The following is a 14,078-nucleotide window of genomic DNA, read 5'->3' as shown; positions in this document are numbered from 1 at the left end:
CCTGAAATTGCAGACTATGCTAAGCAGTTGGCTTGATTTGAAACACAGCTTACAGTTAAATCTCTCTCTGGCTGGCACAAGAAGTCTTTAATAGCATTATTAAATAGTCTAAAAGCTCTGGACCTTAATTAACTGTGTTGGATCATAGTTTCCCCATCCCCCCACCCCCTGAACATCACCAACGCTGCTTTATTGTTTCCCTCCTTAATTTTTAAAGAGATGCTTAAATTGCCAGGATAGGCTGCATTTACCACATGTGGGTTAAACCACAGAGCCTAGGACTTGCTGATCAAGAAGGTCGGTGGTTCAAATCCCAGCGACGGGGTGAGCTCCCGTTGCTCGGTCCCTGCTCCTGCCAACCTAGCAGTTCGAAAGCACGTCAAAGTGCAGGTAGATAAATAGGTACTGCTCCGGTGGAAAGGTAAACGGCGTTTCCGTGTGCTGCTCTGGTTTGCCAGAAGCGGCTTAGTCCTGCTGGCCACATGACCTGGAAGCTGTACGCCGGCTCTCTCGGCCAGTAAAGCGAGATGAGCGCCGCAACCCCAGAGTTGGCCATGACTGGACCTAACGGTCAGGGGTCCCTTTACCTTACCAGGATAGGCTGCTTTTTACCACAAGTACATTGTTCATTGCAACCCACAAATAGATGTTTTAGCTTCCCAAAGTGTATGCTGATTCCAGTCTACATCTTGGCTCTGCATGTGACTCAATAATTTCAGTTAGGTTTATTGTTAGATTCAGTTAGATTATTAATATTAACAAATAATATATAGGTTGCAATTGTTCTCTGGTAAGAACAAACAAACAATACATAATGATGCATGGCACCATACATCATAGTAACCCTTAACAGCCAATATTTTGCAATTCCAATAAATATTAAAACACAATTCAGTGTCAGCCTCATAAAGTGTTATTGTGAGCATATATACTCTAGACTTAACCTGAAGCAGCACTTTAGCTAATGGGGCCTCCTGCTGCTGCTGTGCCGCCGGAGCACAATTTCTGTTCTCTTTTTTTTATATATATATAAATTTTTATTAAGTTTTTCTTTTACAAATAATTTGTACAACCATAATTACATATTTACTGTTTTTTGAACTTCCATCGGCACCTCCCTCAATCATCCATTTTTCTTATCTTCCCGCATTTTCTGTATAATATTGCCAATTTAGTATTAACCTTCCATATCTATTTCTTTTTTACAATATACCTTGTATTCTCACAAAGCCTCCTTAAAACCCACTAGCGTTATCTGTTCATCACATATAGTTTTCAGATAATCCGTAAACTTTCCCCAGTCCTCGATGAATTTGTGATCTTTTTGGTATCTAATTTTCCCAGTCATTTTATCCAGTTCTGCATAGTCCATAAGTTTCATTCTCCACTCATTCAATGTCGGTAGTTCCTCTTGTTTCCATTTTTGAGCCATCAGTGTTCTTGCCACTGTTACTGCATACTGAAAAAGTTTATAATCGCTTCTATTTATCTCTCTTCCTGTTATTCCTAGCAGAAAGGCTTCTGGTTTTTTAACAAATGTATATTTAAACATCTTTTTCAATTCATTGTAAATCATTTCCCAGAAACCCTTTACCTTCTTACATTCCCACCACATATGAAAAAATGAACCTTCTTTTTCTTTACATTTCCAACACTTATTACATGTCTTATACATTTTTGCTAACTTTACAGGTGTAATGTACCATCTATATACCATTTTCATAACATTCTCTTTTAACGTCGTAGATGCAGTAAATTTCATATTTTCATTCCATACCTTTTCCCAGTCGTCCAATTGTATATTATAACCAAAATCTCTGGCCCAGTGTATCATAACCGACTTTATCTCCTCATCCTTTGTTTGCCATTCCAAAAGTATTTTATACATTTTTGACATTGTCTTAACATCATTGTCAATTATTTCTGTTTGAAATTTCGATTCTTTCTCTGTATATCCCCTCTCTTTAAGGTCCTTTTTGAACCTTTCGTTTACTTGAAGGTAGTGTAACCAATCATAAACATGCTCTTTAACTTGTTCATATGGCTTCATTTTCCATTTCCCCCCTTCTTTAGTTACTAGCTCTCCATAAGTTATCCAGTTCTCTCTCATATTAATTTTCTTTACACTCATTACCTCTAGTGGTGACAACCAATGCGGAACTTTGGGTTCTAATATATTTTTATACCTCTCCCATATTTCCATTATGGAGCTCCTAAAGATATGATTATCAAAACCTTTGTGACTTTTCTTCTTCTCCAACCATAAATAGGCGTGCCAACCAAATCTATTATCAAAACCTTCTAAATCTAATAATTTGTTATTTTTTAATTTTATCCACTCCCTTAACCAACAGAGACAAGACGCTTCATAATATAGTTTCAGGTCTGGCAGGGCAAAACCGCCTCTTTCCTTAGCATCTGTTAATAGCTTAAATTGTATTCTTGGCTTTTTGCCCTGCCAGATATATCTTGAAATCATTCTTTGCCACTCTTTGAACACGCTTGTTCCCCTGATTATAGGGATCATTTGAAACAAAAATAACATCTTTGGTAGCACACACATTTTGATCGTTGATATTCTGCCCCAAAAAGAAAGTTTCAATCTGCTCCATGTTTCTAAATCTTTCTTAATTCCGTTCCACACCGGTATATAGTTGTTCTGATATAAATCAATATTTTTGGGGGTCAACCAAATTCCCAAATATTTTATCTTTTTGGCCACTTCAATCCCTGAGTCTCTTTGCATTTCTTCTATCAGCCTCTGATCCATATTCTTGGCCATTATTTTGGTTTTTCTCTTATTTAACATAAATCCAGCCAGTCTGCCAAATTGGTCAATCTCATTTAATACCTCATTTAAACTATTTTTTGGGTCTTCAATCGTTATTACTAGATCATCAGCAAAGGCTTTAACTTTATATTCATTTTGACCGACTGACACTCCTTTTATTATTTCATTATTCCTGATTGAACACAAAAGGACCTCCAGGACCGTTATAAATAACAGTGGTGATAGAGGACATCCCTGTCTGGTAACTTTTCGTATCTTAACTTCTTCTGTCAATATATTATTTACAATCAATTTAGCTCTTTGTTCTGAGTAGATTTCTGTTCTCATCCTGAAGCAAAGTTCTTAACCCAAGGTATTATTTCTGGGTTAGTGGAGTCTGTAACCTGAAGAGTATGTAACCTGAGGTACCACTGTATAGAATAAATAGTATTGGCACTACTAATTCAGAGCAGACCTATCTTTGAGTGTTTACAGTCTTAGCTTGATATATTTCTAATTTTATCATAAATTTAAGAGCCAAGAAGGAAAACACTTCAGTACAAAGCAATCTCACTGTCAAATCAAATCTCAATTATTATTTCTTTACATTGCTTTGTTTCATAAATAATAGTTTTCCATTCCAGCATATGTTTACGTGATGCTCTATGTTCTTCTTTTCCCAGTTCAAACTGGTTAATATAATCACATAATATTTCATAACCTGAAACTAAATAACTCAATTGTTCCTGATTATCTGAGAGCCTTCTAAGTTGGATATTACTAGCAATGTTCCTAAGTTTCAGGGTATAAACATTAGGCAGAAAAGTCAGTGTTGGGTTCAGCCATCTTAATCTCTATGACTTGTATCAGGAAGGCTTTTCTTCTTCTCCATTGGGACAAGTCAGAGAAATCATTGGGTAAGACTTCTCCAAGAAAGGCCATTTCCAGCATCTTAAAATTCTTATAACGCTTTTGAAATGTACTTGTGCTTATTACAGCTATGGTGGTTGTTTTTTGCATGTGTTCTATATTTTCGTGTCATTTCTTGTTATGTAAATATTTTTGATACTTGGAAGTAATCTTTTTTTATATATAAAATCCTCTCACGTAACTTGATTATCTTCAGTGTTAGTACAACACCTACCAAGACCAACAGGAAATAACAGTTCCACATTCTTTATGGGTAATCTTGCACATTCTAGTTAACACAGCAGCTTAGAGTTTGCTTAGCTATTGGAATGTGAGAATTTAACAGTAAAAAGCACACTGCAACACTGAGACCAAGATGAGTGCATATAATGCTGAACCATAAAAACAGGCCCTATAGGATCTAATAACAATAAAATATTGAATATATAATAGGGTATTTTCCTAATAGTAATCTTACTAGTAGTAACAGTAGTTACCACCACATTTGCTGGTATTCTACAGATGGTATTTGTATGTGATACAGATGTCCCCGTTTCCACAAATCAGTCCCCTGACAAAATCCATCTATTTAGTAGGAAGTTAAAAAGTGTCCCTGGATTCACTGAAAAAAATCTGGTAACCTTATCTTAGCGCTGCCGTGAAAAAAACGTATTTCATTGCACCTGCACCCGTGCACTTTTCCTTTAGTGCTTATATGTATTCCTCTTTCTATGTTTGTTTCATATACATTTCAGCTGCTATCCATGACAGTTGGTTACTATCAAGAGTTCAAACGTAAATGGGACGTGCCACTAGAAAGCAATGAAGAGAACTGCCCCACTACAAATAACCCACAGTATTTTTGGCTCCAAATTCATGCTCTGTTCATTATTAAGCTTGCATTTTCATGAAGAAGAAACAAGACTTCCAACCCTCTTCAAATTTTTATGAAGATTGTCATAGCTCAAGTGGGGAAAGTCAGTTTAAAAAGTACAGTGTTCCCTTGGTTCTTAAATGTAATCCGTTCTGGAAGTCTGTTCCAAAACCAAAGCGTTCCAAAACCAAGGCGTGCTTTCCCATAGAAAGTAATGCAAAACGGATTAATCTGTTCCAGACTTTTAAAAACAACCCCTAAAGCAGATTTTAACATGAATTTTACTATGTAATGATACCATTGACCCATAAAATGAAAGCAATAATCAATGTACTGTACTATTATTTTCTTACCTGCATTGATGATAGTCATTGTTTGGATGGGGGGCTTTTATCCATTTCCGCAGTCACACAGTCAGTCAATCAATCAGTAGCTGAACTGGGTTCCCACACAGTCACAAAAACAAATTAACCAAAAGAGCCTCAAAAACAAAAACAGCAAAATAAATAGCAAAAACAAAAGTGCCAAACTTAATCCATTCCGGGAGTCCGTTTGACTTCCGAAATGTTCGAAAACCATTGTGCAGCTTCTGATTGGTGCAGGTGCCCCAGAAACAATAGCTGACAGCCACATCAGACATTCAGCTTCTGAAAAACGTTCAAAAACCAGAACACTTACTTCCGGGTTTTGGGAGTTTGAGAACCAAGGTACCACTGTAATGGAACAATATGTTAAAAAGCTCACAATAGTATACTCTGGTTTCTCTTCAGATCGTATAAATCTTTCGCCTTTTAAAAAGCTCACAATACTTGTGACCCAATAAGCTGGCTGCAGTGCAGTTAAAGATGGTGTTTTCCTTAGCTTCCATAAATAGGTGGTTATGCGGGTTCAGCCTACATTGATAATATGGTTTGACTCAGTCCTTTTTTCAGGGGGTACTCAATGGTATGCAGTACTAGCACCTCTTTTTTGTTAAAAAGTGTGGCACTTACTGTAAAAACTTCATGGCGAGAACCAGCCTATTTTTCTAGAAAAAAAACACTGGTTTACTGACTGCCTATGACTCTCATTGTGCAATGGCACCCTCTACTGGACTGTTCTAGATATTTTACCCAAAGTTTCAGACATCATTGTATTTTCTTTTCTAGGCCGTACAGGAAGGTATACCTTGATAGAAAAATGGAGAGACACAGAGAGACATCTGGCACCTCATGAGAATCCTATCATTTCCTTGAACAAATGGGGGCAATATGCAAGTGATGTGCAGTTAGTATTGCGGCGTACTGGGCCATCTCTCAGCGAGAGGCCAACTTCAGACAGTGTTGCTCGGATACCAGAAAGAACTTTATACCGCCAGAGCTTACCTCCATTGGCTAAGTTAAGGCCTCAGAATGATAAGTTGATAAAAAGGAGGGAGCCAAAAAGGAAATCGTTGACTTTCACAGGAGGGGCAAAAGGATTAATGGACATTTTTGGCAAAGGCAAAGAGTCTGAGTTCAAACAGAAAGTTCTCAACTGCAAGGCAACGGTTGATGAGCTGAAGAAGCTGATTCATTTCCAGACAGAGAAGCTGCAGTCCATTGAGAAACAGCTGGATTCAAATGATGCTGAAGTCAAGTACTGGGAGCACAAGTTTAATTACAGCCTGGAAGATGAAATTGTCAAACTGGAGCAGAAGATTAAAAGGAATGAGGTAGAGATTGAAGAGGAGGAATTCTGGGAAAATGAACTCCAGATCGAGCAAGAAAATGAGAAGCAACTGAAGGAGCAGCTCCAGGAGATCAGGCACAGGATTTTGGACTGTGAAAGCAAGCTGAAGGAATATGTGGCCCAGATCCATAGCATGGAAAGTGGCCTTGAGGCAGAAACGTTGCACCGGGAAGTGCAGGAGTTAAAAGTAAACGAAGAAGAAGTCAAAGAGAAGATTGAAAAAGTGAAGGGTGAAATCGATATTCAGGGACAGCAAAGTCTCAGGCTGGAAAACGGCATTAAAGCTGTTGAAAGGTCTCTGGGCCAAGCCACCAAGCGGTTACAGGTGAGTGGGTCCATCTCACGTGGACCAGGTTTAATTCTTGATGTCGGCTAAATTATTCAATGTGACATGATTTCAACCATGTCATATACGGAATAGTAGACTGTGTCTAATGTTTGAGTAAAGGTGAATGGTTTATTACAAACTATGTAGGTCAGCTGTGGGGAACCTGTCCCTGCAGGTGTTATTGGAGGATGGTCAGAGTTGATGGTGGGCCAGCCACATTTGGAGGGCCTCACATTCCTCATCCCATGGTTCCCTCTGAAGCAGGCATGATATATCAATCATTTTTTCTACATAACTTTGTACTTCCTTGCTTCAGTTCCTCTCCCTGTGTGGGGACAGAAGAATGCAAAAGTGGCAAGAGTTTAAGCTCTGGTAATTGTAATGTAATGTAATGTAACCTTCGACACACTCGAGCTCTTGCATATAATTTTAAAATGGCATAGAAAAACAAATGGGGGGGCAAGCAAGCCATTGGTCCAAGATGTATGTGGGGAGGTCATAATAGTCTGTGCACATTCTTGAGGGAGAATTACTTAGTCGCTTGGGTTTTTACCTTTACCACCAAGCAAATAACTCTTGGGAGTCCTGGGAGTCCATAAAATTAAACCTAGTGATACTTCTGCTGCTGATAAAAAATGATTTAGAAATATTTGTATGGATTTGGCAGCCATATCTCATATCTTTCATAAATACTGCATTCTTACATGGAAACAGAATTGCTGAAAATGTCAAGATGCTACCCAAGGTTATATAGTTAGAACAAATAAATCCAACATTTCTTATATGACATGAAAGATCTCTTGTGTATGTTCTAGGCTTTGCTAAAATCCTGCGAATTCCATTTAATTCTGTTTTATGTTTCAAGATCCCATCATTCTAGAGACAAGATTTTTAAATGTTGGTGGAAAGAATTATAGTCTGGATCAAATACACGAGTAAGAATCCTGCAGATGTTCTAAGTGTGGGGGGTGACATTGTATCCCACACATGATGCAGCAGGGAACTCAATGCATGGAGTGCATATCATAGATGTGTACTGATTTCACACATTTCTTTCTCCTCCCACCCCAATGGAGGAAATACTGTATCACATGTTACATCATATTTCTGGCCAGTAAATGTTTGACTTCTAGAGAGGATGGCATGGCATCATAAACCCTACTGGCTTACTCCCAGTTAAGGGACCTAATCCAGCCCCCCTCCCCTCAGTGTATGTTTCATGCCAAGGACCCCGCTTTTGATAGCAGCAAAGAGAGAGAAAATCAAAGTAGACCCTGAGCTGTGGTGGGCAGAAATGCAAAGCACCCCCTCCCTGGTGATCAACTGTCAGGGAAATGCAAACGGCTAGAGAGCCGAGGGGGGAGACAAGCACTTATAGAGAGCCGAAAGAGCTAATTAGCAGCCTCTCATCTGACTCGGAGCCAGAGCCCAGAAATAGTCCTTTTGACGATGGGCCTGCTGGGGGAGGAGGAGCAAAAGAACGCCATTCAAGGCATCTGATTGAGACAGGACGTGCCTTTGAAGCTCTTGTAACCGTTTGAACTTTGTAAATAAATCTTCAAAGCAGAACATGGCTGTGCGCCTGGAGCTTTATCTCTGCTAGTTTTGGCAGCACCAACCCCTTACATCAACTGAGGAGATAGCTGTGTGGGTGGGTGGGTGTTGCTCTAAATTAGCCAGGCACATTTTGCACCTGGCTACTGGCCACTACTGGGACGCGGGTGGCGCTGTGGGTTAAACCACAGAGCCTAGGACTTGCCGATCAGAAGGTTGGTGGTTCAAATCCCCGTGACAGGGTGAGCTCCCGTTGCTCGGTCCCTGTTCCTGCCAACCTAGCAGTTCGAAAGCACATCAAAGTGCAAGTAGATCAATAGGTACCGCTCCGGCGGGAAGGTAAATGGCACAATCTTAGTCTTCATAGTGCTATAGGTAGCATTACCACTGGAGAAGGAAACGTCTGCCCCTATTGCAATACAGATACTATAACCTTAAGAATCGTCAGCACATCAGCTTTGGAACCATTTTCACTATGTACATTTTCTCCATTTCTTCAGTTTTTCCACAATCTTTTCAGGTGATGGAATTTGACTGCTTTGATAGATTTGGGTTAAATCTGAGGCAATATGATGAACCAAATTCTACTTCACCTCTTGATGCATAATGTGCTCCCTTCTCTTAATGAGCTGCACATTCCCTTCAGTCCCTCTCTGTGTGTGCAAGCTAATGCTTCCATAACTCACAGACGTGGAATCTTAAAAATACCTTAATGTGGCTTCCAGGGCAAGGTAAGGGCAGAATGTCAGTGCATGAGTTGGCATTTACATTATACACATGAAGTTTCTGAAAGAACCATTTGATTATCACTAAAGAAGACTTGAGGGTCCTTGAGTGCTGGGCTGTGGTGAAGTATGTGCACATACGGTATAAAGTTCATCGTAATATAATTGTTTTGTGAGGAAATGGCAAATTCCAAATAAGGATCTCGAAAACAGATATTGCAAATCTTTAACACCACCCATGGTTTTTTTCTGTTTTAAAGTGAAACATACCCTCCTGGTTTCTGGGTATGTGTGAATAAGCTTGTTTACATCTTTTTTTTAGGAAAGAGAACAAGAACTAGAGCAGCTGACAAAGGAGCTACGGCAAGTCAACCTCCAGCAGTTTATCCAGCAAACAGGGACAAAGGTCACTGTGCTACCAGCAGAACCTACTGAATTGGAGACTTCCCAAACAGAGCTTGAGAGGGGTATGTTGTAGGAATTGCGAAATAAGCCTATCTCATCCACTTTCCCTTCCTAATCAAAAAGAAAAGAAATAAAAATACAAAATCACACACCACCTTCTCCCCTTCATGGGGGGCGGGGGGGAGAAAAGAAGCACCTTCTTTTCTGCACACGTGTGTACATTTGTGGGGCAACCCAATCAGATGGGCAGAGTACAAATAATAAAATTATCATCATCGTGAATATGTCAGCATTGGAGGATTCTAGTCCATGGAAAGTTAGGCAAGATCACAATGGACTTGGGAGAGCAGCTGATGCAGATGTCTTTCATCTGTCCTTTGTGCTAACAGATATCTTCTTCTCTCACAGAAACAACTTTTCAGACTGGATCCCTGAAGCGCCCTGGTTCATCTAGACAGCTTCCTAGCAATCTTCGGATCCTGCAGAATCCACTGTCCTCTGGTTTTAACCCAGAGGGCATTTATGTATAACAGTAGATATCCCTGCTGGAAAGGACCTAGACAGGTACTGTGGGCCATATGCACTTCCCTCTTGCATCTCTCCTCCCAGAGATGTGTGGGGAGAGAAAAACTTCCTTTCAGAAGCTGCCAAGCATTGTTGTGAGTGCTGTTTTTTTTACAAAACCAGATCTACAATAAACTTGGAATCCTGCCCCAAGCGCTGATGACAATGAAGAACAAAAGGGACTGTGGAGGAGCACTTCAGCAATGGTGCAAAATAGTTATAGTGCAAATACCTATCTTTTTTAATTGCTATTTTGGAAGCATTTAGAGAAGTATTATTTCTTAACAGCATAAATGGCTGGTTGTAGTGCAAGAAACTGGGGTTTAATTTATTCCATTTGATCAGTGGATGTGTGAATGTTGCCATGACATAGGAACACTTCTTGCCTAAGAGCAGGACTACATATTAAGCCCAACCCAGGACTGCTGCCTTAAACAGCACTCCATATTCATTACTCCCCATCTCCACTCATGCTTGTAGAATCACATCCATTCCCACATTCAGTTTAATGTCACAACCTGGAATAAGGAATCTTGCACGCTACAGGGGAGAATGCAACACAGGGGGCCCTTTTCAGAGGAAGCCCTGTGCCAGGCTTAATTTGTAATTCCATTCTCAAAGGGTGTTTGCAGCCTGAAAGGGTGTTTATGTGTAGAAGAGGGAGAGAATTTGCACGTGCATGAGTTTAGAATGAAAACAGACTACAGTGATTCACAATGACAGAATGTTGTTAGGGGAGAAAGATGCAGAATCTTTAAAATAGCCTCTGATATTTTTTCTCTGTTGCAAATAATGTTATGTTGGAATCATTGCAGGATTTTTACAGTGACTTATTCCATGGGACTTAATCCTCACTTCATAAGGAGGGGTTCAGTATGTGAAGATCTTCTAGGTAGATTTTTTTATTAAATTTATTTTTGAAATATTTTGCCACAATAAATACACTTAAGTACAAAACACTATGAGACATCTTTAGTCATGCCAAAGGAGTCTATCACTGTTTTGGTTTTTTTGTCTAGCATTTTTTCCACTATAGTATTTCCCCCCTACTTACAGCATTCTTGTATAGTCATAGGCCTTGCTCGTCCAAAAAGACACAATAACTCAGTATAATGCTGTCATGTGCTACTTTTGACTCACTGAGCCAGGCAGATGTTTGAAAACCCTCCTGTTTCTGCAGTACCAGATAGGCAGCAAAACCAAGAGATTTATCAAGCCACATGATGGTGTTTGCCACACACAGCTGGTGTTCAGCTTCCAGCAAGGTGGGTGGGAAGAGAGAGATCAGCTATTGTGCAGGTCCAGTCTAATGGCTTGCTTAAATAACCAAACAGTATTCCTTTTTTAAGTTCTGTAAAAGTGCAAAAAAAACCCCAAACTTTTCTGCTCCTTTGTTACAATGCAAAAAAGACTCCAATGAAATTGTCCTCTTTTAAAATGGGAACTCATTCATTTATGAAACCAAGAACAATAGAGGTAGGTGTAGAGAAGAAAAGTGCATGTGCAAGCGAAATAGATGAATAAGTGCATAAAAATCCTTGTGCGTGGCAAGTTTTGTTTTGATAACTGGATCTATGATTATTTGACTCATGTATTGAAACAGAACTGTAAGATCATAATTATTTCTGGGTATTTCAAGAGATTACAAGGTACATACTAGAATCCAGACCTCACCTATTTTTCAGTTTGCGTGAACAACAACTAGTATCATCAGATTCATAAAGGGCTCTTTGACTTTCTTGGCAACATTCTAGGATTGCTCCTGCAGACAGTTTGGCACTCATTTACCCATAAGTTCAGGAATCATTTTTAAGACAAATGCTAGCCTTAAAGTTTCCAGAAATTGGAATCTCATTGAATTGGGACTTTAGCATACAATTAAATGCTTAAATCTCATTCATTTCATTGGGATTTAAGGGGACTGTTTTATATGGATCATGCCCCTAGGTCACACACAGTCTATTCAGACCCTTCATTGCAGGACAGGCTTCTTTCTTACTTCAAAGAATGTCCAGAAGTCAGTGCATCGTATGCAGACACCTATTTATTCACAAAGCAAAACATTTAAGGGATATATCTCTAAAGTCCTTTAAAAATAAAATAGTTTATAGAAACCAATAGCTTGATTAATTTAATAAGCAAACCAAAATTTAAATCAAGCTTCCATTTCCATTTAAGAATGCTCCTCATTCATTGCTATATTCTAAAAATAAATAAAGATGCATTTCAAACTGAAACAAATATATGAAAATACACAGAAATGTGTTTGATTTTCATGGTTATCACTAGAAATGTTACTCTTCAAATAAACCTGTGAAAATATAAAATATATTTCTTAAAATAAAAAAGTCCGTAGAAGAGACTATTTTTCCTTTCCCCCCTGTCAACAAATGAGACAATAGACTGCATTAATCTACTGTTTCACTAGTCAGAACAACTAAGCCCTGGGTGGTTTGGAGTCCTCAAATTGGCATTAACATGGAAGGAGAAAAATAGTCAAGCATGAGACACAAAATCAACAGAGTGGTGTGGTAGCCAATTTTTCTTGAGCATATATGCATTTCTTGTCAAGTCTATACAAGAGCAAACTTAATTTTTTGAGTTTAAGTCAGCATTTGTGGCAGCATTGGGGGTGGAGGACTCCTTGGAAAAGGGAATGAGTGCCAGGTCCATAACCTGTGTGTGGGAAGCCCCACCTGGAAAGTGACCCCTGGCAAAGTTCCTTGGGGGCAACTGGTGTCCTCCCTTTGCCACTGCGTTGACAACTGAGGGACCTGGAGAAGTCTGTCCAGGAGCCTGTGTTTGGCCCAGGGGTGCAAATAGACTTGGTCCAGGCTCACCCCCCAACTTAAAAAACAAAGAAGCAGCACCCTTGCCTTGAAATTAACCACAAATATTTCCAAGGGTGTTAGGGACATAATTTAGCAGCTGATCCTATTGATCTCAGGGTCATTGTAAAGGGCCTCTGGGAAGATTCGCATTACCTCAGTCAGTATTATGTTTGTTAAAGCGTGCCCTCAAATAGACATTTTGCTTTGTGAATAAACACAGGTTTTCAGAGAAGAAATATTTATATTTCTAAAGAGATGGTGACACTTGGTATGAGGCACTCGTGTCTGAGAATATTTGCAAATATAAAGCTTGAGATTATGGGTGAAACTGTTAGCTGTATTTTGAGTTAGACCCATTGAAATAAAAGCAAATGACTAAAGTCCATTGATTTCAGGGGGCCGGCTCAAAGTGTGACCATTGCCCTACATATGTATGAGACCTGAAGACAAATGTTCATCGTTCATGGGTCTGCTCATTCACATGAATCTTAAGAACAGCAGCTTTCAAAAGAACCTTTATGTCTCTAGTATGTAATATGAGGAGGTTTAGGTTGGTAACATGGTTTGTACCTTGTAGCTGCAATATTGTACGTTTATGGGGTGGTAGAATGAATAATACTTTCTCATCACCACCCCTGCCCCAACTCTCAAATTTACATGAATTCCAAATGTGCTTTGCCATATGTTAATTGGGCCTTAATTATCCATGTAAATAGAAAAAACTGTATTCAGATTTATTTTAGTTCTGTTCTGTATTTTTTATGTCAAAAAGTGTTACTTTTTTATATCCTAGCCTTTTTTTAAGACCATTGGTTTATTCTATTCATTACAATATTTTAATTTGTTTGAAGGCTGTCAGTTATATGGAGATGACAAAACAAACCATTCTGTCAATTTATTTATTCAGTATTTTTGCTGCTTTACTTTTGGAAATAAAGTTTTCATTGCCAATACAGTAGCAAATTTAAAAACGACTCCATTTAATTGTGTATTTATACAGGTATCAAAATAAAACTAACATTTTTAATGTTAAAACTAGCATTAATGCTTCACAACAATAGAACTGTGCACGATTTTGCTTTGAACTTCGAAGTAAAGTTGATTCCTCTTCAGCAGATTCCTCACAGGCACACTTAAACTTGAGCAGGCTCTACACCACACAGCTGCAAAAAAGGTTACAGAAAAATCCTATGACTGTGTGTTTTGTGTGGCAGTGCCATTTCCTTCTGCTTGTGTCATTTCCCTGTTGGTGAGTGGGTCATGTGCGACCGACCACACTTGGGGCTTTGTTGTTGAGAATAAAGTTAAGAAAAGGAGGTAGAAGAAGACAGTTGGGTGCACAGAAGAGTGCACGGAAACGCTGTTTACCTTCCTGTTACAGCGGTACCTATTTATCTACTTGCACAGG

At 39.1% G+C, this 14,078-nt stretch overlaps 1 protein-coding gene across 1 annotated transcript in view; it reads left to right on the top strand.

The window, feature by feature from the left end:
- The window catches only part of RASSF8 (Ras association domain family member 8), a 124,701-nt gene extending 111,060 nt beyond the window's left edge, over nucleotides 1-13,641 (top strand). The window contains exons 3-5 of the mRNA XM_053405146.1: nucleotides 5,702-6,588; nucleotides 9,193-9,337; nucleotides 9,684-13,641. Coding sequence (XP_053261121.1) covers nucleotides 5,702-6,588; nucleotides 9,193-9,337; nucleotides 9,684-9,805 — 1,154 coding nt within the window. The 3' untranslated portion in view covers nucleotides 9,806-13,641. The remainder of the gene's footprint in view (nucleotides 1-5,701; nucleotides 6,589-9,192; nucleotides 9,338-9,683) is intronic.
- Nucleotides 13,642-14,078: the final 437 nt, after the last annotated feature.

This window comes from Podarcis raffonei, chromosome 10 (assembly GCF_027172205.1).
Source record: "Podarcis raffonei isolate rPodRaf1 chromosome 10, rPodRaf1.pri, whole genome shotgun sequence".
Classification (NCBI taxonomy): Eukaryota; Metazoa; Chordata; class Lepidosauria; order Squamata; family Lacertidae; genus Podarcis; species Podarcis raffonei.
The sequence above is the reverse complement of the archived record's forward strand: the minus strand, read 5'-3'. Positions and strand labels throughout refer to the sequence as shown.